This window comes from Bos javanicus, chromosome 7 (assembly GCF_032452875.1).
Source record: "Bos javanicus breed banteng chromosome 7, ARS-OSU_banteng_1.0, whole genome shotgun sequence".
NCBI classification, from domain to species: Eukaryota; Metazoa; Chordata; class Mammalia; order Artiodactyla; family Bovidae; genus Bos; species Bos javanicus.
The window spans coordinates 42,185,077-42,211,859 of record NC_083874.1 but is presented as its reverse complement, the minus strand read 5'-3'; the positions used below and the strand labels follow the sequence as shown (position 1 = coordinate 42,211,859).

The following is a 26,783-nucleotide window of genomic DNA, read 5'->3' as shown; positions in this document are numbered from 1 at the left end:
CTGTGGGGGGTGAGCAGATATTAAAGGTAAGGGGATTCTCACTAGAACCCTAGCAGGATTCTTATGAAAATTAGACCGTACAAGGCAGAGCATGGAAGCCCAAGATCAAGGTTTAGTTGAAAAGAGGGCTCAGAGGAGCCTGACTAAATTTTGGTCAAAGTGGGAATTTTTGTCACTAATAATCTCTTTTCTATTTCCAAGTTTTAGATAATCTTTTCTTTCACATTGGAGCCTTCACTGAAGGGAGGACATAAGCACTGGGAGAAGGGGAGGGGCGTTTTCCACAACCCTGACAATAATATTCTAATTTCTCTGGTGGTCTACTTGGCCTTTAGGAACTTCTGGCCAGTCTGACCTTACCGCAAGTCTCTCATGTACCCCAGTGAGCTAGCTGAATTTTCCTCAACATGCTTAATCAGCCTTCATTCCTTCTAGCTCACCCAGAAAGTCGTGAGAGCCTGGGGGGTAAGGACTGTGGATGTAGCAGAGAAGAACACAAAATACTTATCTGTACTTTAGAAGCTCATGTTCCAGCAAAGAAAGATGGAAAGTAAACAAAATAATTCTATGTGGGGGAGTAATAAGTGCTATGAAGAAAAATAGAGAAAGAAGGATAGAGGGAGAGGTAGGTGGTTCAGAAGCTCTTTCAGGATGTGGCTTTTGAGTAGACTGTCAGTGAATGACCAGATAGAATATCTGTGGGGAGAGAGAAGAGCAGATGCAAAGTCCAGCAAAGAATGCAAAACAGCGTGGCAGGGACTGCTTGGCTTGGTTCCAGCCTGTATATTGACACTGAGTGAAGAGGAGAGCTGAGGTTGGTAAGATATGGCCTGCATGGAGAGTAGATGGGAGAGCACAAGAATGAAGCAGAGAGAACAGTCGAGAGGCTACTGCAAGCTCCCTTGGACAGACCATGGGGCAGCAGGCCAGATGGAGATAGACAGTCAAATTCTGGATCTATTTTGAAGCTGGAGTCAATAAGATTTGTTGATGCACAAGAAAGAAAGAAGTGGCATGTAATAAGAGGTGTTTGCTGCTGCTGCTGCTGCCAAGTCGCTTCAGTCATGTCCAGACTCTGTGCGACCCCATAGACGGCAGCCCACCAGGCTCATCCGTCCCTGTGATTCTCCAGGCAAGAATGCTGGAGTGGGTTGCCATTAACTGGCCAGTAGGGAAGCCAGGGAGGAGGCAGATTGTGGAGAGAGAGTATGGTTTTCGATCTTCAAGTTTAAGATGTCTATTAGAGATGTCAAGTAGCAAATAAATACAAGCATCTGAAGTACTGTGGGAGATATAAAAGTGGAAACTCATTAGCCAATAAATTGTACTTATCTGTATCCCTGCCATAAAACAGGGAATTCTCTGGCAGTCCAGCGGTTAGGACTATGTGATCCCACTTCAGGGAACATGGGTTGGATCCCTGGTCAGGGAACCAAGATACTGCATATGCAAAGGGCAAAAAAAAAAAAAGCCATAAAATAGAATGAGGTCACTTGGAAAGTGAGGCCAAGGACTGAGCCCTGGATCATTCCAGTAAGCTGAGAAAGAAGAGGAAGCTGCACGGAAGGCTGAGAAAGAATGGCCACTGAGAAAGAAAGAAAAAGAAGAGACTGTGATTTGCAGAAGGTAGAGGACAAAAGCAGTGATCGGAAGTCCAATGCTGCCAAGGGGAGTAAGTCGAGAACCCAGAGGGTCAGGCTTCTGGTGAGGTTGGAGGAGAGACTGGAGATGGTGACAGGACATACTGATGCCCTGTGGGAGGTGTTCTGCCTTAACGGGGATCAGCAATATGGAATGCTGGCTGCAGGAGACCACAGAATCAAGGTTTTGATTTATTTGAAAACAGACATTACATGGTGTGTTGTATTGATGGCAATGATCCAGTGTTGTTTCTCTCCTCAGCATTTCTTTGGACCTCTCTGGCCATGTGGTGAGGTCTACTTCCCGTGGGTTTGGTTTTTTAAAACAACTGAAAAGAAATAGAAATAACATAAAATTAACTATTCAAAGTAGCATTTAATACATTCACAATGTTGTACAACCACGATCTCTGTTTAAGTTCCAAAATATTTTCATCATTCCAAAAGGACACCTTGTACCTGTTAAGCAGTTGCTCCCTGTTTTAGTCAGCTTGGGCTCCTGTAATAAAACACTGAAGACTGGGTGGCATAATAAAAATTTATGTTCTTATGCTTCTGAGTGCCCACTCTTATGGTCTTATCTAAATCTAATTAGCTCCCAAAGGCCCCATCTTAAAATATCATCACACTGGGCAGTAGGGGTTCAACATGTAAATTTGGGATTGTGCAATTCAGTCCTCAGCATTTCCTATTCCTCCCTTCTTCTCGCCCCTGGCAATAACCAATCTGCTTTATATCTCTGTGAATTTGCCTCTTCTATTTCATATAAATGGAATTTATATACGATCATATTATATATGATCTTTTATGCAGGACTTCTTTCACTGAGCACAAACACCAAGGAAGTATGCACCCATATTGTAGCATATATCAGTACTTCATTCCCTTTTTATGGCTGAATAATATTTCATTGTATGGAAATATCACAATTTGTCCATTGACAGACATTTGAGCAATGTTTGCCTTTGTGAATGTGCTCCCATAAACTTGTGTGTACATGTGCTTAAGTACTTATTTTCAACTCTTTGGCTAAATAACTAGGAATAGAATTGCTGAGTCACTGGTAATTCTGTTTGGGTCATTGGAATCTATTTTCCACAGTTGTTGAACAATTTACATTCCCACTGGCCATGTATGAGAGTTCCAATTTCTCCTATTTCCCCCTTGCCTTTTTAAAAAAGTATGGCCACTCTTACTGGGTATGAAGTGGTTCTTCCTATGGTTTTGATTTGCATTTCCATAAAGCTTAATATAGGCTTCCCTGGTAACTCAGATGGTAAAGAATCTGCCTGTGATGCAGGAGGCCCTGATTTGATTCCTGGGTTGGGAAGATCTGCTGGAGAAGGGATAGGCTACCCACTCTGATATTTTCAGGCTTCCCTGGTGGCTCAGCTGGTAAAGAACCCACCTGCAGTGTGGAAGACCTGGGTTCAACCCCTGGGTTGGGAAGATCCCCTGGAAAAAAGAAAGGCTACCTACTCTAACATTCTGGCCTGGAGAATTCCACAGAGTGTAGTCAGGTTGCAAAGAGGCAGATACCACTGAGTGACTTTCAAAGAATAATATATTTTCATGTGCTTGTTTTTCACTAGTATGTCTTCTTTGGAGAAATGTGTATTCCTTTGTCCATTTAAAGAATTGAGTTGTTTGTCTTTTATTATTCAGTTGTAAGAGTACTTTGTCTTTTCTGGATACTAGACCTTTATTATTTATATGATTTGCAAGTTTTTTTTTTCCATTCTATAGGTTGTCTTTTCATTTTTAAAAAAAGATTTGTTTATTTTCTGCACATGGGCTTTCTCTAGTTGTGGTGAGCAAGAACTATTCTTCATTGTGGTTCGTGGACTTCTCGTTGTCATGGCTTCTCTTGTCGCTGAGCACAGGCTCTAGGTAGGTTTCAATAGCTGCAGTGTGTGAGCTCAGAAGTTGCAGTTTACAGTCTCCAGAGTGTGGGCTCAGCAGTTGTGGCACATGGGCCTAGTTGCTACATGGCATAGGATCTTTCTAGACCAAGAATCAAACTAGTGTCCCCTGAATTACAAGGTGGATTCTTAACCAATGGACCACCAGGGAAGCCGTGTCTTTTCATTCTTCATAACGTCCCTGATGCACAAATTTTTTCATTTTGATTATATGTAATTTTTCTGTTCTTTTTTTGCTCATGCTTTTGGTACCCTGAGAATCCACTGCCAAATCTAAGGTCATAAAGATTTATCCCTAGTTTTTTCCAATAGTTTCATTATTTTATCTCATATTTATGTTGTTGATCTATTTTAAATTAATTTTGGTGTGTATGCGGTAGGGGATCCAACTTCATTCTCTGTATGTGGATGTCTAGCTGTATTAACACCATTTGTTTAAGAGACTATTCTTTTCATACATGATATTTTACATGTTTCAATATCATGTATGAAACGAGATGCCAGTCCAGGTTCAATGCACGATACTGGATGCTTGGGGCTAGTGCACGGGGACGACCCAGAGGGATGGTGTGGGTAGGGAGGAGGGAGGAGGGTTCAGGATGGGGAACACATGTATATCTGTGATGGATTCATTTTGATATTTGGCAAAACTAATACAATTATGTAAAGTTTAAAAATAAAATAAAATTAAAAAAAAAAAAAGAGACTATTCTTTCCCCATGGCTCAAAATTCATTGACCCTAGGTAGATGGGCTTATTTCTGGTGTCTCAGTTCCATTCCAGCAGTCTATATGTCTTCCTTTATTCTAGTACCACTCCTCTTTTGATGACCTTTATTATATTTTTGTAATAAGTTTTGAAATCAGGGAGTATGAGTCCTTCAATTTTGTTCTTTTTATTCAAGAATGTTGAGGCTATTCGAGGGCCCTTGTAATTATAGATGCATTTGAGAACTGGCTTTTCTATTTCTGAAAAAAAAAAATGAAATTTTCTTACAGATTACATCACTATGGGTGGTTTTGACTCTTAACAATATTGTGTTCCAGGCAATGAATATGGGGTATCATTCCATTTATTTAAGCCTTTAGTTTATTTCAGCAATGTTTTATAGTTTTCAATGTAAAAAGTCTTTGACCTTTCTAGTTAAATTTATGTACAGATATTTTATTCTTTTGGGGTTATTGTAAATGGTATTGCTGGTATATAGAAATGCAACTGAATTTTGTGTGTTTTGATCTTGTATTCTACAATTTTGCTGAACAATTACAATTTTTTATTAGCTCTAGTAGTGTCTCTGTGTGTGTGTGTGTGTATTTGGGATTTTTAACCTACAGGATCATGTCATATGTAATGAGAGCAAGTTTTACTTTTTCCTTTCCAATTTGGATGCCTTCTATTTCTCTGTCTTGCCTAAGAGTTTTTGCAATAATTTTTAGTGCAATATTGAATACTAATGGTGAGAATGGACATTTCGTCTTGTTTCTGATTTAACTGGGAAGGTTTTCAGTCTTTCCGCATTGGCTATGTTCTTAGTTGTGGGATTTTCATATGTGCCTTTGATCACGTCAAGAAAGATCCCTCACATTGTTTTTAAATACATAAGACAAAATACATGGGTTTACAAAGGAAACTAATTATGTTGAAATTGTTATAAAAATACTAAAATTAATTTGTGCTATAGTACTATGTGTGCTTATTTATTAACACATTAAATAACAAGATACAGAGCATTTTGAGTTAGTGATAAGTATAAATGACATTCTGAAATACCTGCAACTGTAATGTGGTATGAAAGTATCTATGATTTTTTTCTCATGACATAGGTCCTACTAATACTACTGTGGTTTGCTGTCTCCTTTATTGATGGAAGGAGAGGCTCGATTTTAGTCAGAGTTTTTGGAAGACAGATAAATGGAATGTTTCCCTTTAAAACTCATAGGTATCTGAATTCCCTCCACTGGAATCTCAGCTTTCAGTTCAGTTCAGTTCAATTCAGTCGCTCAGTCATGTCTGACTCTTTGCAACCCCATGAATTGCAGCACGCCAGGCCTCCCTGTCCATCACCAACTCCTGGAGTTCACTCAAACTCATGTCCATCGAGCCGGTGATGCCATCCCGCCATCTCATCCTCTGTAGTCCCCTTTTCCTCCTGCCACCAATCCCTCCCAGATCAGAGTCTTTTCCAATGAGTCAACTCTTCGCATGAGGTGGCCAAAGTATTGGAGTTTCAGCTTTAGCATCAGTCCTTCCAAAGAAACCCAGGACTGATTTCCTTTAGGATGGACTGGTTGGATCTCCTTGCAGTCCAAGGGACTCTCAAGAGTCTTCTCCAACAACACAGTTCAAAAGCATCAATTCTTTGGCGCTCAGCCTTCTTCACAGTCCAACTCTCACATCCATACATGACCACGGGAAAAACCATAGCCTTGACTAGATGGACCTTTGTTGGCAAAGTAATGTCTCTGCTTTTGAATATGCTATCTAGGTTGGTCATAACTTTCCTTCCAAGGAGTAAGTGTCTTTTAATTTCATGGGTGCAGTCACCATCTGCAGTGATTTTGGAGCCCCCAAAAATCAAGTCTGACACTGTTTCCACTGTTTCCCCATCTATTTCCCATGAAGTGATGGGACCAGATGCCATGATCTTCGTTTTCTGAATGTTGAGCTTTAAGCCAACTTTTTCACTCTCCTCTTTCACTTTCATCAAAAGGCTTTTGAGTTCCTCTTCACTTTCTGCCATAAGAGTGGTGTCATCTGCATATCTGAGGTTATTGATATTTCTCCCAGCAATCTTGATCCCAGATTGTGCTTCTTCCAGCCCAGCGTTTCTCATGATGTACTCTGCGTATAAGTTAAATAAGCAGGGTGACAATATACAGCCTTGACGTACTCCTTTTCCTATTTGGAACCAGTCTGTTGTTCCATGTCCAGTTCTAACTGTTGCTTCCTGACCTGCATATAGGTTTCTCAAGAGGCAGGTCAGGTGGTCTGGTATTCCCATCTCTTTCAGAATTTTCCACAGTTTACTGTGATCCACACAGTCAAAGGCTTTGGCATAGTCAATAAAGCAGAAATAGATGTTTTTCTGGAACTCTCTTGCTTTTTCAATGATCCAGCGGATGTTGGCAATTTGATCTCTGGTTCCTCTGCTTTTTCTAAAACCAGCTTGAACATCTGGAAGTTCGCGGTTCACGTATTGCTGAAGCCTGGCTTGGAGAATTTTGAGAATTACTTTACCAGCATGTGAGATAAGTGAAATTGTGCGGTAGCTTGAGCACTCTTTGGCATTGCCTTTCTTTGGGATTGAAGTGAAAACTGACCTTTTCCAGTCCTGTGGCCACTGCTGAGTTTTCCAAATTTGCTGGCATATTGAGTGCAGCACTTTCACAGCATCATCTTTCAGGATTTGGAATAGCTCAACTGGAATTCTCTTACCTGCACTAGCTTTGTTCGTAGTGATGCTTTCTAAGGCCCATTTGACTTCACATTCCGGGATGTCTGGCTCTAGGTGAGTGATCACACCATCGTGATTATCTTGATCATGAAGATCTTTTTTGTACAGTTCTTCTGTGTATTCTTGCCACCTCTTCTTAATATCTTCTGCTTCTGTTAGGTCTATACCATGTCTGTCCTTTATCGAGCCCATCTTTGCATGAAATGTTCCCTTGGTATCTCTAATTTTCTTGAAGAGATCCCTAGTCTTTCCCATTCTGTTGTTTTCCTCTATTTCTTTGCATTGATCGCTGAAGAAGGCTTTCTTATCTGTCCTTGCTATTCTTTGAAACTCTACATTCAGATGCTTATATCTTTCCTTTTCTTCTTTGCTTTTCACTTCTCTTTCCACAGATATTTGTAAGGCCTCCTCAGAGAGTCATTTTGCTTTTTTGCATTTCTTTTCCATGGGTATGGTCTTGATCCCTGTCTCCTGTACAATGCCATGAACCTCTGTCCATAGTTCATCAGGCACTCTATCAGATCCAGGCCCTTAAATTTATTTCTCACTTACACTGTATAAACATAAGGGATTTGATTTAGGTCATACCTGAATAGTCTAGTTATTTTCCCCACTTTCTTCAATTTAAGTCTGAATTTGGCAATAAGGAGTTCATGATCTGAGCCACAGTCAGCTCCCAGTCTTGTTTTTGCTGACTATATAGAGCTTCTCCATCTTTGGCTGCAAAGAATATAATCAATCTGATTTCGGTGTTGACCATCTGGTGATGTCCATGTGTAGAGTCTTCTCTTGTGTTGTTGGAAGAGGGTGTTTGCTATGACCAGTGCGTTCTTGGCAAAACTCTATTAGTCTTTGCCCTGCTTCATTCCGTATTCCAAGGCCAAATTTGCCTGTACCCCAGGTGTTTCTTGACTTCTTACTTTTGCATTCCAGTCCCCTATAATGGAAGGACGTCTTTTTTGGGTATTATTTCTAAAAGGTCTTGTAGGTCTTCATAGACCCGTTCAGCTTCAGCTTCTTCAGCATTACTGGTCAGGGCATAGGCTTGGATTACCGTGATAGTGAATGGTTTGCCTTGGAAACGAACAGAGATTATTCTGTCATTTTTGAGACTGCATCCAAGTACTGCATTTCAGACTCTTTTGTTGACTATGATGGCTACTCCATTTTTTCTAAGGGATTCCTGCCCACAGTAGTAGATATAGTGGTCATCTGAGTTAAATTCACCCATTCCAGTCCATCTTAGTTTGCTGATTCCTAGAATGTCGACGTTCACTCTTGCCATCTCCCATTTGACCACTTCCAATTTGCCTTGATTCGTGGACCTAACATTCCAGGTTCCTATGCATTATTGCTCTTTACAGCATCGGACCTTGCTTCTATCACCAGTCACATCCACAACTGGGTCTTGTTTTTGCCTTGGCTCCATCCCTTCATTCTTTCTGGAGTTAATTTCTCCACTTATCTCCAGTAGCATATTGGGCACCTACCGACCTGGGGAGTTCCTCTTTCATGGTCCTATCATTTTGCCTTTTCATACAGTTGATGGGGTTCTCAAGGCAAGAATACTGAAGTGGTTTGCCATTCCCTTCTCCAGTGGACCACATTCTGTCAGATCTCTCCACCATGACCCATCAGTCTTGGGTGACCCCACACAGAATGGCTTTGTTTCATTGAGTTAGACATGGCTGTGGTCCATGTGATTAGATTGACTAGTTTTCTGTGATTATGGTTTCAGTGTGTCTGCCGTCTGATGCTCTCTCGCATCTTACTTAGGTTTCGCTTACCTTGGGCATAGGGTATCTCTTCACGGCTGCTCCAGCAAAGGGCAGCCACTGCTCCTTACCTTGGACTAGGGGTATCTCCTCACTGCCGCCCCTCCTGACCTTGAACATGGAGTGGCTCCTCTTGGCCCTCCTACACCCACGCAGCCACCACTCCTTGGATGTGGGGTTGCTCCTCCCAGCCGCCACCCCTTAATCTCAGCTTAAGAATCCCTAAAGTTGTGAGAAAATTGGTGATAAAAAAGATGGACATGGCTGGGATGGAGGTGTAGGGAAGTGGCAAGCTGTTGTGCTCAGGAAAGGGTTGGTCTCACATTTCCATATAAATGCTACAAGGACAGTAGCAAAGGCTTCTTGCCAAATGATTAAGTCTGAAAGAAAGGGGACAGGGACATAAATAAGTGTGTGTGCCCAGGGAATGGCTACAATGGTAGAACCTGGACTGGAAGCTGGGCAAAGAGAAAAGGGAGGATAGAAGTGGAGTGGGTCAGTGACAAGGTGTTGGTTGGAGTTCCAGTAGGGTCAAGAGTGGATCAGGAGTGAACTAGAAAGAGAGGTGGTGTTAGAGAAAGATACTTAAAATACCTAGAATACCTTCTGAGAGGAGCTGAAATGTTACCAGGTAGCAAGAAGACACATTTTTAAAGACTGTCTGGGCAGGACTAAGAAAAGCTTTAAAGTTATTTGGCTAAATTCTGCATTGGCAAGTGGGTTCATAACCACTAGCACCACCTGGGAAGCCCAATATGTTTATTAAAGGACAAATAAGAATGTGCTACTTGAAGTCCTGGAGGCTCAGTGGTAAGGAATTTGCCTGCCAATACAGGAGACACAGGTCAGGAAGATCCCCTGGAGAAGGAAATGGCAACGCACTCCAGTATCCTTGCCTGGGAAATCCCATGGACAGAGGAGACTGGCAGGCTACAGTCCATGGCATCACAAAAGAGTCAGACATGACTGAGAAACTCAAAAGCTTGACGCATAAGGATCTTGAGATAGACAAACTGAACTGTAAATCTACAGTTATTTAGAATTTAGACTACTAGGAGATTTTACTTGGAGAAGTGTTTTATCACTGACATTGTTTAAGATTGACAGGGTATAATTGTAAATAAAAAGCACTGATTTATTTGGTTTTATTTTTGTATTTAAATTTTTTATGGCTCTGGTTCTAGCTTCACTTGGCTGCATTCTTGCTGTTTAACCTCCTAGAAGTAGATACACAAATACAAGATAACAATGCCATGGGACTTATGGGGTCTTCTTACCTTGTTTTAGGGAGCTGGGTTAAGTGGAGCTGATTGGCAGAGCAAGAATTGGGGCCAGGCTAAGGAGGAGGTTGTGCCAGCATAGGTCAGAGTAGGATTTATGGGGTGAAGGATGGAACAGTAATGAAGGGTCAGAGTCATCCGATTTAGAGGGAGTCTTTTCTTCTTGATCTTGGAACTTTGTCTCCTTAATGCCTTAGGGTCCTTCCCTCAAGCTTCCCCGTTGTTTCTCTGCTCTCCTTTGACATTTCTTTCCCGTATCCTGCCCACTCTTAGACAAGATTCTTCCCAGATAAACTGAGCTTTAATATATCAGCAAGGCCCAGACCTTCAGCTAGTAATGGCTTTGGAGATCCTGGAGAACTCACCACTATCACATCTGCTATCTCCTAGGCCCCAGTATATGGTGTAGGCAGGGAGTAGGAGACTCAGTGGGCTTCCCTGGTGGTTCAGTGGTAAAGAATCCACCTGCTAATGCAGGAGATGAGGGAGACGCATGTTTGATCTCTGAGTCGGGATGATCCCCTGGAGAAGGAAATAGCAACCCACTCCAGTATTCTTGCCTGGAAAACCCCATGGACAGAGAAGCCTGGCAGGCTACTGTCCATAGGGTCACAAAGTGTTGGACATGACTTAGCAATGGAAAAACAAAGGGGACTCAGTAGGTCTAGATGCTCAGGTTATGAAGAGAGTCTTATAATAACTTCTAAAAAGCCTTTCACAGTGCTCTGCCATCTCTCTTGCTCTCTCCATGTTGTACTAGTGTGGGGTACATGGCAAGGGCATGTTTGCTACAAGCCATTCCCCATGAGCAACAGCACCCCCATGTCATTGTTCATTCTGTTGTCATGATCTTAAAGTGTACCAAGAAAATATAGACTTATTTTTAAGTCTCAGTGGAGATGTGAACCACCTCATTTGTTTCCAAAAATTTTCATGTATGTTCCTTGAACACCATTCACTTCTTGCTGCCAAGCAGCTTTGGGATCCTATCTGCTTTTTCCAGTGTTCACCAGGAGCTCAGTTTTGCCTTCCTGAAATTAATGTCTTCAGAATATCAAGACTTTAACTAATTATCTTGAATTAGTCATCTCAACAAATGTTGTAGCCAGACTTGGGTTTTCCTGGTGGAGAGGGCTGAGGATCAAGCATTTTGTTTTAGACATCATGCTGGGTGTCTGTATACCCCAGGGAAAGGGTTGGAATAAACAGAGACAGGCCTTACAACTAAATTTTTTCTCAACACATATCCTCACCTACCAAACACACTTCTCACATTATTTTACTCCTGGGGTTATTAGCAAGTTACCTCTCTTCCTCATTTACCAGGACTTTTAGATAAATAGGGGCTTTACATTTTCAGCCCAAATGTAAAACTTTCTAGGTACAGAGAAAATAGATGAAAGACAGACAAGGAAAAGGTGAAAAGACAAAGAAAAATGGGGCAAGAATAAGCTGAGGGCCAGAAAGGAAGGAAAATGGGTAATTAGAAGTAAAACAGGAGTGACAGTGAGTGGAGAGAAAAAATAGGAATAAGAGGACAGAGATGAGAAAGAATAAACCCATGACGTGAAGTAGGATAAGAGAAAAGCAAAAGGGAATTCTAAATGCTGAGTCCTACCTTGCCAGGAAACAGTAGAAACATGCAGGGGGCCTGTCTAGGGGTGGGGAAAGACTCTTCCTTACCCTCTAATTTTAGGCTCCTCTTCCGCTAGTATGCTTGACTTGGATGGCTAGTGTTTTATCAGTACCCTCTACTTGCCATTCTGGCTCTTCATCTCTCATCTACATTTGAATACACAAGTGCAACAGCTCATCCTGGTACAGAGGATGAAGATAACTAAGAGGGATGAAGATAACTAAAGGGAGCCCCTCTAGGGATGGAGAGGAGGAGACAGGACATTTCCTCTATTAGAGGAACCCTATCTTTATCTGAGTTTTCCTCATCCATCACATCCACCCCACAAAGCAGCATGTAAGACGCCAGGTTCAGATTTTCCCTTTATTTCCATCTTCATCGGGGGGTGAGGTATATAAGGTTGGTCCAGGTGCCGGTGTTCTAACCTCACGTTTGCTTGGAACTTTTCCCGAGTCCATGACATTTTTGCCTGATTTTCCAATGTTTCTTCCTTTCCTGGTATTTACTCTGGAAACACTTTCATTTCTTCAGCAACACACCAAAGCTACAGCCGGGATGATAAGCTAGCTATGTCTGTAAATCCACGATTTTCCGCAAGCATTTGGCAACGGGGCCTGTCCTAGGGGGACCCCAAGAGGAGCCCACTCCTTCGGACTAGCGCTGGCAGCCCGCGGGCCACTTGCCGGCCACGCGTCAGGAAGGAGGTGGTGTGGGCACGAAGCGTAACTCTCGAGGACAGGAGCGACCGGAGGGTGGAGCCGATCTCAGCAGTCCCGGTTGCCCGGCGATCGCCTCGTAGGTCCGCACCCTCCTGACTTAGTCGGGTCACCTCGCACGCGATCTGGTTGAAAAGATCCCGCTCCACCACGTGCAGTATCACCACGGCGTCCCTGGACAGGGGCTTCTTCAGTATCTGCAACACAATGTCTCCCCGCGACCGGCGTTGTGTGTTCTGCCGCACCCCCTGTCACAGCGGCGGAAAGCACCCGTGCTGCTGCAACATTCCGGAGGATAAGTCTCCCGGGTGCCAGCTTGCTTCCCGTACATGTCCTCAGCCCTCTTGGGCTGTGACCTAGGTTTCCAGACAACCGGTTGGTTTCTTATAAATCGTTCCGCCCCGCCCACTTGCCGGCACAGAAGATAGTGGCGGGCCACTCTCTGGTGTGATTGGGCTCAGAACAAAGGCACCGCCCACTGATGATCAAGGAGAAGACAAACAGAGCTCCCAGAGAAGCTAATTGGCTGAAGAAAACAGATGACAGACGCTGATTGGGTGAGAGACAAAGGGTGGGGTGTAAGTCTCTTGCATAGACTTGGGGCCTGAATAGAGCTAATAGTGTCGGTGGGTCTCCTGGAATTTAGGGCATAAACTTCCTGTGGAGTGCTCCTTCTCCACTTTATTATTATTATTTTTTAAAGTTTATTTATTTAAAACTGCGTTGGGTCTTAGTTGCGTGTGCAGGCTTCTCTCTGGTTGAAGGATGTGGTCTCAGTTGCTCTGAGACATGTGGGATCCTAGTTCCCTGACCAGGGATGGAACCCACATCCCCTACAATGGAAGGTGGATTCTTAACCACTGGACCACCAGGGAAGTCCCCCTTCTCCACTTTGAGTCAGGATTTCAGATCAAGGCTGTAGCAATTTGGCTCTCTTTGAACCAGGGGAGTGGTAGGTGATTTTTCTATTTAGAAAGAAGATATTGAGAACTCAGAGGGTACAGTAATAATATCAGATAGAGCTTTTCCCAAAGCAGGAGATAAAAAGGAAGCTATGGTGCCATCTAGAATCCAGAAAAAATAAATGTCATGAGGATAAATGAAATGTCCCCCAACATGAACCCCTAAGCCTCCTCACAAGTTCTTCATGGGGAGACTTAGGAACTTAACATGAAAAAAGCAATTGGCAGTTTCAAGAGGCTGTAAAGTCTGTGTAACTCAACAGAGCTAAAGCAACAAAAAGCTCAAATTTAATAATAACTTTTGAAATGGGGTGATAAAATGGAATTCTTAGATTGGGCTAAATAATGAAGGCAGTTTGGGCTAAGAACTAAAGGCAGAAAATAAATATAGAGAATCTCCTCTTCCCAAAGAGGAGAGTTGGACAAAGAGATCGCAAAGAGTTGGACACGACTGAGTGACTTCACTTTCACTTTTCCTCTTCCCATCCATGCCAAAGAAGTTAGGGCTTGTCTTCAGTACCTACAAAGGAAGGTGACTATTGAGAGGCTTGGTTCATCCCTTACTTCAGTGATGTAAGAAATTGAAGAGAGATTGAGAGGGAAAAAAAAAAGGGGGGGATTTGTTTGGAGAGGGTTATTGGAGGATTAAGGGGTTTAGAGCTTTGTAATTTTGAACCATATCAGATTGAGAGAACCAAGAGTGTGCTTGAGTCTCAAATCAAGTAAGGGACTTTTTATTATTATTATTATTATCTAAGAGTAACCAAGAATTATTAAACTTGTTTGTAATTTCATCCATGGGAAAGAGAAAATAGGATTTTACAGATGTCTACTAAGGGACCATGAAGGGAAAGAAAATATTTTTTTTTCTGTTTGTCCCCTGTGGAGTCCTATTCTTTGGATTAATGAAGGATCTTTTTTAATTAGTAAAGTATCTGGAATATGTGAGTGATCTTTCCTCCAATCTTATATTAGGCAGACAAATACCATGTTGAGTCATTGGTATCATAATTCAAGAGTATGATATAGGCAGGACATACTGGATTCATCCTAAGGGGTAGTTTATGATTGGATACCATGTTATTTTGACTGTCTAGGCCACACAGGAGAAGCCTGAGATAGCCAACAATCATCATATACCAACAACAAACACACAAGCAAATAATTTCAGAGAACTAGAAGTGCTGTGAAGGAAATAGACACAGTGGGCAGAGAATGACAAAAAGGATCTTAGTAGGTGAACTTGGAGCTGAGATTTACATAATAAGGAGGAAAACAACCACATGAAGAGATGGAGAGTGGGTATTCCAGAGAGAAGGGACTCTCTCCAGCGTGTTTGCTACATTTGAAAAATAGTAAAAAAAAAAAAAAAAAAAAAAAGTGGGACTAGTAGGACAGAGTGGACAAAGTAATGAAAGGTCGGGGAGGCCAGAGAAACAGCCAAAGGTCAGACCACACAGGCCTTGATGTCATAGTAAGGGTTTTGGATTGCACTGGTGACCATGAAATGTTTTAAGCAGGAGATTTCCTCCTTCCTGCCTTGTGTGGGTGAGAGCAGAAGGAAGCAGATCAATCTAGCAAACACTCTGTAGATGTGATTGTTTTAGGATATTGAGATGGAGAGATTATTTGGATTATCTTTGTTATTTTTGTTCAGTTGCTAAGTCGATTCCAGCTCTTTGCTGGACTGCAGCATGCCAGGCCTCCCTGTCCTTCACTATCTCCTGGAGTTTGCCCAAGTTCATGTCCATTGAATTGGTGATGCCATCCAACCATCTCATCCTCTGTGCCTTCTTCTCCTTCTGCCTTCAATCTTTCCCAGCATCAGGGTCTTTTCCAATGAGTTGTCTCTTCACATCAGGTGGCCAAAGTATTGGAGCTTTAGCATCAGTGCTTCCAATGGGTATTCAGGGTTGATTTCTTTTAGGATTGACTGGTTTGATTTCCTTGCAGTCCAAGGGACTCTCAAGAGTCTTCTCCAACACCACAGTTTGAAAGCATCAATTCATCTGCACATATCCTTCTTTATGGTCCTACTCTTACATCCTTACATGACTACTGGAAAGACCATAGCCTTGACTATACGAACCTTTGTCAGGAAAGTGATGTCTTGGCATTTTAATATGCTGTCTAGGTTTGTCTTAGCTTTCCTTCCAAGAAGAAAGCATCTTCTGATTTCATGGCTGCAGTCACCATCTGCAGTGATTTTTGAGCCCAAGAAAAGAAAATCTGTCACTGCTTCCACTTTTCCCCATTCTATATGCCATGAAGTGATGGGCCCAGATGATCTTAGTTTTTTTAATATCGAGTCTTAAGATTTTATTTTTTGGGGATTTTCTAGGTGGGTCCAAACAGTTTCACAAATGTCCCTATAAAAGAGAAGTACAGGGAGATTTGATGCAGACAAAAGGAAAGGTAGCAACATGACTAGAGAGAAATTGGAATGATGTGGCCACAGGCTTGGGATTGCCAGTTCATCACCAGAAGCTACAAGAGGCAAGGAAAGGATTTTCCCCTAGAATCCTTGTAGCAGAAATATTGCTCTGATGACAGCCTCATACTAACTTGAGGCCTTCATAACTATGAGTAAAAAAAATGTCTGTTGTTTTTAACCACCAAGTTTGTGGAGATGTTACAGCAACTACAGAAAACTAATACAGGTGACCTGGAGTAAGGTTTTAGCAGTGAAAAAAGCTGGAAATGATCGGATTCACAACAAATTTTTGCAGATAGTATCAGCAGGACTAGATGATGTAGTCAAGGATGATTCTGAGGTTTTTGTTCTGAACAAGTGGGTGAACGATGGTAACATTTGCTGGGAACCTGGGTCTCTTGCATTGCAAGTGGACTTTTTTACCATTTGAGCCACCAGGGAAGCCCTTTAAAGCCAAGGGGCCAAATAAATCAAACAAGAAGAAAAAAGTCCAGAAGAGAGAGGACTTGGTCCACGGAAAGACCCCAAGCTGATTCTCTGAAGAGGATCCAACAAAGGAAGGGAAGAGCCAGTGAGGAGGGAGGAAAACCAGGTGTGTGTGGAGTCACAGAAGCCAAACTTCTGTGAGGGGACAGGGGTCATGGAGGGAAATATCTACATTGTCAGATATTGCTTTAAGGGTAGAGAAGCAGAGATGGAGAAGGAAATGGCAACCCACTCCAGTATTCTTGCATGGAGAATCCCAGGGACAGAGGAGCCTGGTGGGCTGCCGTCTGTGGGGTCGCACAGATTGGACAGGACTGAAGCGACTTAGCAGCAGCAGCAGCAGCAGAGAAGCAGAGAACAGACCACTGCCTTTAACAAAGTGACTGCCCCGGGTGACATTGACATAAGCCGTTCAGTGGCTTGGAAGACAGAAAAGCTCCATTGGAGTCAACTGAAGAGAGAACGGAAGTGCGGAATCAGTTCAGTTCAGTCGCTCAGTGGTGTCCGACTCTTTGTGACCCCATGAATCGCAGCACGCCAGGCCTCCCTGTCGATCACAAACTCCTGGAGTTCACTCAGACTCACGTCCATCGACTTAGTGATGCCATCCAGCCATCTCATCCTCTGGCGTCCCCTTCTCCTCCTGCCCCCAATCCCTCCCAGATCGGAGTCTTTTCCAATGAGTCAACTCTTCGCATGAGGTGGCCAAAGTACTGGAGTTTCAGCTTTAGCATCATTCCTTCCAAAGAAATCCCAGGGCTGATCTCCTTCAGAATGGACTGGTTGGATCTCCTTGCAGTCCAAGGGACTCTCAAGAGTCTTCTCCAACACCACAGTTCAAAAGCATCAATTCTTTGGCGCTCAGCCTTCTTCACAGTCCAACTCTCACATCTATACATAACCACGGGAAAAACCATAGCCTTGACTAGACGGACCTTTGTTGGCAAAGTAATGTCTCTGCTTTTGAATATGCTATCTAGGCTGGTCATAACTTTCCTTCCAAGGAGTAAGCGCCTTTTAATTTCATGGGTGCAGTCACCATCTGCAGTGATTTTGGAGCCCCCCAAAATAAAGTCTGACACTGTTTCCACTGTTTCCTCATCTATTTCCCATGAAGTGATGGGATCGGATGCCATCATCTTCGTTTTCTGAATGTTGAGCTTTAAGCCAACTTTTTCACTCTCCTCTTTCACTTTCATCAAGAGGCTTTTTAGTTCCTCTTCACTTTCTGCCATAAGGGTGGTGTCATCTGCATATCTGAGGTTATTGATATTTCTCCCGGCAATCTTGATTCCAGTCCACAGCAAATCTGGGCAACTTTTCAGATGACTTCTGTAGTGCGTGCGTGTTCAGTCACTTCAGTCATGTCTGACTCTGTGCGACCCCATGGATTGCAGGCTGCCAGGCTCCTCTGTCCATGGGATTCTCCAGGCAAGAATAGTGGAGTGGGTTGCCATTCCCTTCTCCAGGTCACTTCTGTCGGAGAACAGGGAATTGGGAGGGAGAATAAAAGATAAACTACAAAGTAGGAACAGTTGCAGAGGCCACATCCCTGGGCTGTTTGAAGGGGCTGGGATCGGCGCACGGGAGGAGGACCTATGAACTCCATTTCCCTAAGCCTTTGGCCACCAAACACAGGAGCTCGCCGGGGCAGCGACCCTTCTATAGCCTTTGCACTGTTCAGCCAGGAGCGTGAGCAGTTTGTATGGGAACCACGGCTCCCAGCAGGCGTTGCGCTGAGTGGCCAATGCGCAGGCGCGCGCAGGCAGCCTTCGACTCTCCCCTTCCCCCAAACCCCGGCGCCAGTTCCAGGCTGGAGTCACCGACGCGAAGGGGGACGGGTTCCTCTTAAAAGAGAAACACCGGCGGCGCGCGCGAGGTGGGCCCCTGTCCTCCCGCCGCTCTCCGGGCCTGCGCGCGACACGGGGGAGGCGCAGGCGCAGTCGGGATGAGGGCGGGTGGGGGCGCTCAGGTAAGGCCGGGGTGGGGGTGGGTCGCGGCGGGAGCTCTGGGCGGCCGGGGAGCTGCCTTAGGAATTGGTCCATCCGACGCAGTGTGAGTGTTCAGTGGGGCGGCCCAGAACGGAGTGGGGGGTGCCCTCCAGACCCCCGCCCCTCCCCCCGCCCCCCGCCCCGGCTCTACCCAAGTCGTCCCAACTGTGAGGAGCTCTTCCAGTGCAAACGACCTCTTCCCTCATTTACCAGTAAAGACTCAGGCCTTTTTCAATATAAAACTGTTACCTTACCCTTTACCCCGCTCTAGTTGAAATTTTCTTACCCCATAGCTCCAGTTCTGCACTTCAGTGTGCCGGGTATCAGGCCATTCTGACTTTGATGCTGTCCCCTTACTTCCCACCCCCACGATACCCACCGCCTAGCACTAGTTTACACGCCCTGACAGGTAAGCAGATGTGGTTTGGACCCGGTGGTGGCGAATGCTGTTGCAGTGGTTTGGTTCTGCCCCAATTCACCGATGAAGAAACTGAGGCCCCGGCAAAGGGTGGAGTTGGGGCCTCTGGACCCGTATCCGATCAGCATCTCCTCCGGGGCCTCTGGACCCGTATCCGATCAGCATCTCCTCCACCCCGCAGGCCCTGGTACTCATGGCGGCCTCCCCTGCGGACGCGTCCCGCAGGCGGCGGGAGAAGCGGCGGCAGCTGGATGCACGCCGCAGCAAGTGCCGCATCCGCCTGGGTGGCCATATGGAACAGTGGTGCCTCCTCAAGGAGCAGCTGGGCTTCTCCTTGCACTCGCAGCTGGCCAAGTTCCTGTTGGACCGGTTAGGGCCCGGGTCAGGGGTTCTGAGGGAGGGGACCCAGGCTACAACACCCAGCACCTTACCCGTCCCCTGTCCCCGACACCAAGTATAGTCCTGCTGCTCCTTCCCACTGGCAGATTTCTCATTTCAGAAGCAAGGCCAGTGTGGTTTGTGACCTCCCACGGTCTTCCCCCACCTCTTGGTTCCCAGAGGATAGAGGACCCCTTAAGTGTGTGAGTGGCTAGAGCTGAGGGCAGTTGGTCACATGGGCCCTCACTTGACCTGCCTCTTGTCCCCCTGGCAGGTACACTTCTTCAGGCTGTGTGCTTTGTGCAGGTGGGTAGGGAATGGCTTGGGGTAGAGAATTAGGAGCCAGAGAGGGAAGAGGGGGCAACAGGGAGTGGTGTGACCTAGAAATACCCTCCCTATGGGGACTGGATCAGAGGGAGCCTTGAGTGAGTTTGGGAAGAGATGGGGGGAGTTGGACAGCTGAGAGGGGCCACCTGTGGAGAAGGGAGTAGGGGGTTGGGGTACAGGGCTGTCTGAATGTGGCTCTCCAGGATGAGACGAGAGGGCCTCCCAGCTCACCCTTGACTGTTGCCTTTACTGCTCTAGGTCCTGAGCCTGTGGCCCCCAAGGGACTGCAGTATCTGGTGCTTCTATCTCACGCTCACAGCCGGGAGTGCAGCCTGGTTCCTGGGCTGCGGGGACCTGGGGGCCAAGATGGGGGGCTTGTGTGGGAGTGTTCAGCTGGCCACACCTTCTCCTGGGGCCCCTCTTCAGGCCCCAAATCTCCAGAGGAGCCAAATCTGACCCCTCTTCCAAGTACTGATGAGAGGAGCTGGTGCCCAGAGGCCAAGAGTGGGCAGGAGCCTGCAGGTAGGCTGGGGGAAAGAAGAGTTATGGAGAAAAAAAGAGGGGAACTCAGAACCCTATTCTGAAACTCAGAATCCCATTCTTCAAAAATTATCCTTTCTCAGTGGAAAAACTCTGCTGATAAGGAAATATATCCTCAATATATTTTTAGGTATGAAAAGCAGAATACAGAATTGGATGTATTGTATGTTACCACTGGTGGATAAATAAGAGAAAAAAGGAATTTATTTGTATGTACTTATGAATGTATAAAAATTTCTGGAAGGGCATATAGGAAAACAGGTTACCTATAGGAAGACTGAGGTGGCTGGAATACAGATTGGAAAGGAGACTTTTCACAGTGTACCTTTTTATACTTGTTTCTTTTTTGGGGCCATGTGAAATGTACCATGTCTAAAATCAAACAATCCCTCCCACTCCAGTAGCCTGTTCCCCCTCTTCCTTCTTCCTAAGAGTCTTCCCACCACTTCAGGCCTTAGAACTTCACCTGTCCTCATCCCTCCAGTACAGAATTCCTTCCCTTTTGACCCTACCCATGCCAACAGGTTTGGAATCTAACTGTGATGAGAGGGCTCAGGAGGCCAGGATGCCCAGGTGAGTCTGGGGTTGGGGAACAGCGGGGGACAAGATAGACCTGGGTGGACAATGGAAGTGAGGGAGCAGGACTTCACACTTGCCTTCCTTGGACCTGCAGGGGGGCGGGACCCCCACCGGAGACCTTCCCATCCCTCGGAGAAGATGGGGAAGAGGAGGATGAAGAGGAAATGCTCAGTGATGCTAGTCCCTGGACCTACAGCTCCTCCCCAGATGAGCAAGTTGGGGCTGAGGGAGGATTCTGAACAGAGTGGGCTAGTTGCGGGGCAGGGTGGGGGTGGCTGGGGCAGGGGGCTCTTGGAGCTTTGCTTTGCAGACTTCAGGGAGTGGCTTGTTGGTGGAGAGGGCAGGGTAGGCTTTGGGGAAGGCAGAAAGAATTAGAGATTTTGAACTGGGTGGAAAGTGAGTTTGGGATCTTTGCAATTTAGGGATTGGGGTTGGGCTGGGGCTGGCTGAGGATCCATGAGATAATGCCCTCCTCCTCTTCATTCTCCTTTCAGCAGTGAGCCAGATGTCCCCAAACCACCCCCTTCCCCTGTCACCCATGCACTTAAGGATGGGGAGATAGCCCCGGCCCCTGCAGCTGTCCCAGCTCCTCTTGCTTCGCCATCCTCATCAGCATCCTCATTGGGTTCTGGAGCTCCCAGGCCTGTAGAAGTCAGGATCCAGCCAGAGCTCAGGGGGACCCCTCAAGCAGACCAGCAGACTGAGCCCCTGGCCAGGTAACCTGATGGCTGAGACAGAGGGCAGGGGCATCCTGGGACATGGCCCTCCCTCGAGGCCCTCTGCTCCCTCTTTGCTGCCCATAGCCCTGGGAGTCAGGCTCAGTCTGCTCTGGCCTCGGCATGGGATGAGGACACTGCTCAGATTGGCCCCAAGAGAATTAGGTAGGACTGGGGAAAGGGGCCCTGGTAGGGAAGGGTGAGGAGGGAGGTGGAGGAGAGCCTGCACAAGTCCTCCCGCTTCCTGTTTTCCTTCCTCAGGAAAGCTGCCAAAAGAGAGCTGCTGCCCTGTGACTTCCCTGGCTGTGGAAGGATCTTCTCGAACCGGCAGTATTTGAATGTGAGGATGTGAGGGGTACAGGTTGGATTCTGTGTAGCCTCATGGGTGGAGGAGGAGGGCTGAAGGAGAAACTGAGGTAAAGAAACCTGGGGTGTGGGGGGAATTCAGAGCCCAGGAGAGAAGGGTTGGGATGGATGTGCAGAGCTTGCCTACAGTTATAATCACTAATCCAGATGACTGGTAGATAAGGCAGGACACCAAGCCTCAGGTGCACAGCTGCTGCCACTACTGCTTGTTGCACAAGCCCTCTGTTGACCACATGGAGATAATGGTGGCATTCCTCAGGCTTTTGAGGTGCTAGTGACTGTTCTAAGTACTTGATATGTGTTGAGTCTTTTGATCTTCTCAACATTCTTGTGGAGTGGGCGCTGATACTATTCTTGCTTTTCTGATGAGGAAAACAAGGAACACAGAAAGATTAAGCATTGCCCAAGGCTTCTCATTAGTGTGTCCTGGTGCTAGGGTTCCTCAGTCCATTGGACTGCCTTGCTCTGCTGGCTTATGTGGGTGGTCCTGCACTAGAAGGTTTAGGAGACAGTCTTGTCCTCAGCCTTACTACAGGAGAGGTGAGGCACAGAGCGGGAAGAGTCCAAGCCCCACACTCAGCGAGAGCTCTCACAGGGTTCTGAGGCTGGGGGACCCTAGACCAGAGGGATGGTGAGGCCTGGGTGGATGGGATTTGGGAGAAGGGGAAGGTCCCCATGTGGTTGCAAAGCTCTAGGCTTTTGATAAGAACAGCAGGGCTGGTCAGACATATTTGATTCTGTTAATGAAGGAGACTGAAGTAGCTCCCAGCAGTAGTTTAAATATGGGGAAATGGGATTATGGAGAAAGGGAACGAGCTCATGCAGCTTAGTGAGCCAGAATGTGAAAATTAGACCAGATAAAAAGAGAAATACTTCCTAGAAATACTTGGGAAGTTAAGGTTGAAGAACACACTACCCTTAAAAGTGTTCCAAATTGACAGAGTGCGTGTTTCCAAAGCACATTTAGGAGAAAATTATATAACCCCATGGTGAGCTATTAGTAAAATGTAGGCCATCTGAGAGACACTGTTGGGCATTGATATTGATATCAAGGAGAATAATCATAACCACCTAAAATGTGTTCCCATCCCTGGCAGATGGCAAATATATAGTTAGGAACCAGGAATGTCAGCAGAACTGCATTTTGTTCAGGGAACTGGGCATTGCAGGGTGAGGTGACAAGGAGGTGAGATAATAGAACTTGAGGGCAGGGCAGAGTAAGGACAGGGTGGGATCAGGAAGGGATGGGATTGGGGTGCTCACGTATAGGTGAGGACTGGAGTATAGGTGAGGCAGTGACAAGAATTGTTAAGGAAGAGGGCAGAAGAGCCTGCCTGCTGGGTCAGCTCTGGTGGTCTCCCTGAGAAAGCCATGTGCTTCCTTCCCTAGCACCACAAGAAATACCAGCACATCCACCAAAAGTCCTTCTCCTGCCCAGAGCCAGCCTGTGGGAAGTCCTTCAACTTTAAGAAACACCTGAAGGAGCATGTGAAGCTGCACAGTGGTGAGTGGTAGAAATGCCTTCTCATCTCCCCACTGTGGGTCCTGTCACCTCCCCCTGTGGGTACCTTCACCTTCCCCACGAGGCCCATCACCTCTTATCTGCAGGTTTTGTCACATTGCTCTGGGATAACTCTTCATTCACACACTCATCCTGCCCTCTCTTTTTGTTGAGATCTTGCCTGCTTTAAACTGTTCTAAGTGCTGGGATTTGGCAGTGAATAAAGCAGGCAGTACTCACCTTGTAAGATGTCCACTCTACTGGCACTGGGCCACAAGAGCTGTGAAAAGTGCTTTGAGCAAAGACCTAAGTGAAGAGAGAATGGAGGCTTAGCCACACCCACAAGCAGCTCATGAGAGGACCCTAAACTGGCATCTCCAAGCATGATCCAGGAATGGAGAGGAAGACACGAGGTTAGAAAGGAAGGAAGAGAGGTCAAATAGGTGGTAGAGGCCTCCAAGACCATCTTCATGATGGCTTGGCTCCTGGCCACATGTGATGGGCACCAGTATGTTGGAGGGAGGGACACAACTGATTTTAAAAGGAGCACTGTGACAGCCATGTGAAGAATAGGACGGCAGAAATGTGCAGCACAGTAATGACGACCTGGACAGTCGAGTTGGTGAGAAGTGGCTGGAGACTGACGAGTGAAGATGGAGCCAGGGCTACTGTGGGTAGAACAGATTGTCCATGGGTAGGACTGTAGAGTCAGGGAAGACTTGGAAAAAGATTTGAACCTGAGCAACTGGGTAGAAGGTGATGTGATTCCCTGAAAATGACAGAGAAGCAGGTTTCAGGAAAGGGACATGACATTTTATTTGGGACATGCTAATCAGGTGTCCCAGAAAACATGAATCTGAAGTTCAGAGATGTTGGGTAAAAAAGAAAAACTTGTTCATCATGAGCACTTGGATGGTGTTTAGAGCTGTGAGTGGAGTGTTTCTACAGGGAGAGAGTGAACATAGGTAGAGAAGAGGTCTGAGCAGGGCAGGTGGGAAGGTCAGCTACAGAGGGGCCAGGGAGGCAGCTGAAGAGCAGTATCCGAGGAGCCAAGTGGAGAAAGCGCTCTAGGGAGGAGGGAGGGGTGACCTATGCCAGTGCTGCCGAGCTGTGTGAGATGAGGATGTGGACAGGCCACCAGACAGGGTAGTGGAAAGCTATCCTTGACCAGATGACAAAATGGCATGTGACAAGGGAGATAACAGCCAGCAGCGGGTGGGTCTGTAGCAGAGAGGAGCTGAGGAAGTAAAGATAGCAAGTACGGACAACTCTTTGGAGTTTTGCTGTGAAGGCAAGCAGAGGAGTAGGTATAAGCTGGAGGGCAGGATCATACAGAGATGATCCCACAGAGAGGAAAGGCTTGCTGATGCCAGGGTTGGGCAACCTCAAGTCAGTGAGGAGGGGGTGTGTCTGGGCACAGTTGGAAGGCAGCCACAGAGAAGCAGGGACTATTCACATATATGGGCACAGAAAGCAAGTTGCCTGGTGGATTACGTGAGGGGAGGATGTGGGCCTTCTTTCCTTGCTCTTTTCTTCTGGGTGACTTATAAAATGAGGTCATTGTTGAGTGAGGTTGGTAGAAAGAGGAGGTCATGTGGAAAATGCCCTTCTGGACTCTAGAAAGTGGGAGTGAACTGACCAAGGAGATGCAGAGGTACTGTGGCAGGGCAGTGGGGAGGCTCGAGGCTTGCAGTTGTGTATGAAAGTAGAGCCTAAGGTGGGGTAGTGGGGAGTTGTCGGTTGTCTGCCCTGCTCAACACACATGTATGTGCAGGCCTGGAGCAACCAAGTGTTGTATTTATCCTGAGTTGGGTTTTAACCAGGAAAATATAGCTAAGGAAGAGAGAGACAGGTAAAGTGAAGGAAGGCCATGAAGATGCCTTGGAAATGGACTGGTCAGAGAAGGCAGGGAGACAGTGGGCCACTGAACTGGCAGCCTGGAGTTGTAGGATTACTGTAACAGGACAAAGGATGTGACTGGAACTAGGATGCTTGAAATTGTGATTTCTACATGGTGCAGTGATGGTGCATAACCTGGGAGTGGTGGCTGAGGAGTGTAGGGGGGCCAGGTTAGTGAGGGTCTGGGAACCAGGAGAGTGGAGGGCTGGACATGTAGAGAACAAATTGACACCAGTTGTAGTGACTGAGGAGAGAGCCTGGAGCAGGAGTTGTGTGGAGTGCAAGTTAGTGATGGGGATGAAGGCTGTAGGTACATGTGTGTGTGGTCTGATGGCAGGGTATACAGAGCAGTGGTTGGGCAGAAGACTACAGGATGCATTGAAAAGGATGGCTATCTCTGCTGCTGCAGGAGGTGTAGGAGAAATGTACCAGGCTGGCGGTCAGGTTCAGGGAGAAAGGAGAGGGGATTGGCTCTTGATACCCACAGGGTGTCTGTCAGGTCACAGGGCACTGTTGTGGGGCTGGGAGGAGTGACATGCAGACTAAATAGGGACAGTACTCCTTTGGAGGACTGGAAGGGGTGGGCCAAGGAGGGCCTCAGTTTGGGGATGGATGCTTGGCTATCCCCTGTGTGCCCACAGACACCCGAGACTACATTTGTGAGTTCTGCGCCCGGTCTTTCCGCACCAGCAGCAACTTGGTCATCCACCGGCGCATCCACACTGGAGAGAAACCCCTACAGTGAGTGTGGGGAAGGGAGCCTGGTGTGGGGTGAAGTGGGGAGGTGCTGGAAGGACACCTGGGAAGCTGGGACCAGGAGGAGCCCCTGGGGAGGTCAAGATGGGCTGAGGCACCTGCCCTCACTCTTCTCCTCCTGGTTTAGGTGTGAGATCTGCGGGTTTACCTGCCGCCAGAAGGCATCCCTGAATTGGCACCGGCGCAAGCATGCAGAGACGGTGGCTGCCTTGCGATTCCCCTGTGAGTTCTGCGGCAAGCGCTTTGAGAAGCCCGACAGTGTTGCAGCTCATCGCAGCAAAAGCCACCCGGCCTTGCTCCTGGCCCCACAAGAACTATCCGGTCCAGTGGAGTCCTGTTCCAGCATCTTGGCCTCTGCATCCCTGGGGGCCAGTGAAGGATCCAGGTTCACTCTGGCTCCTCAGGCTCCCATTCTGCTCCCTTAGCAGCAAGCATTCCTCAGAATTTGGGGATCCAGGTCACAGGGACTGGAAAGGAGCAAGAAGGGCAAGATGCCTGGTGTCCAGGAACTAGGGTGATGGGGAATGCAGGGCAGGGGCAAGACCAGATTTTAGGGGAGCCAGGCTACTTGAGTCTTCCTAAAGGACAGAATAAACCCAGTATTTTACATAGACCTGTGTGGGCAGAGTGAGTATTTTGGCACCTGAGGTACAGAAATCTTGATTCTTTTAGAAACAGGCTCTGCTGGAATGTGCCTGAGTGTACCCTAAGTGCAGTCCCCCACCTGCCCCCACTGTGAGGACCCAGCTTTCTTTTCCAATTCACTTTGGGGCTTCCCTTTTTTCTGTGGAGAGTCACACACACTCTTGCCTTCAAGCAAGGCAGGGTGTGATCACTAGGTCATTCCAGAGGGATGGGCTGGAGAAGGATTAGAGGTATGTGACTCGGGGCCACATTTCTATTCTTTGTTAACCAAGACAACCAGATGTATAGGGGCCCCTGAAGAGTCTTGCCTTCCAGTGAAAAAATGAGGGGGCTATACATCCACGGTTGCTGATGTAGCCTGG

The 26,783-nt window shown here is 46.5% G+C and overlaps 1 protein-coding gene across 10 annotated transcripts; it reads left to right on the top strand.

Moving 5' to 3' along the window:
- The first annotated feature begins 18,066 nt into the window (after positions 1–18,066).
- On the top strand, positions 18,067–26,389 carry ZNF692 (zinc finger protein 692). 10 transcript variants are annotated; one of them, XM_061423212.1, is made up of 12 exons: positions 18,094–18,184; positions 18,896–19,083; positions 19,367–19,398; positions 19,678–19,941; positions 20,484–20,532; positions 20,633–20,749; positions 21,033–21,254; positions 21,342–21,419; positions 21,516–21,594; positions 23,010–23,124; positions 25,662–25,761; positions 25,904–26,389. In XM_061423212.1, exons 2-12 carry the CDS (start codon positions 18,908–18,910, stop codon positions 26,199–26,201), a joined length of 1,530 nt encoding a protein of 509 aa, XP_061279196.1. In that variant the 5' UTR covers positions 18,094–18,184; positions 18,896–18,907; the 3' UTR covers positions 26,202–26,389. The 10 variants fall into 10 exon arrangements, with proteins under 10 accessions (XP_061279194.1, XP_061279192.1, XP_061279191.1 ...); XM_061423217.1 differs by lacking the exon at positions 18,094–18,184 and adding an exon at positions 18,250–18,360; XM_061423213.1 differs by lacking the exon at positions 18,094–18,184 and adding an exon at positions 18,418–18,705.
- Positions 26,390–26,783: the final 394 nt, after the last annotated feature.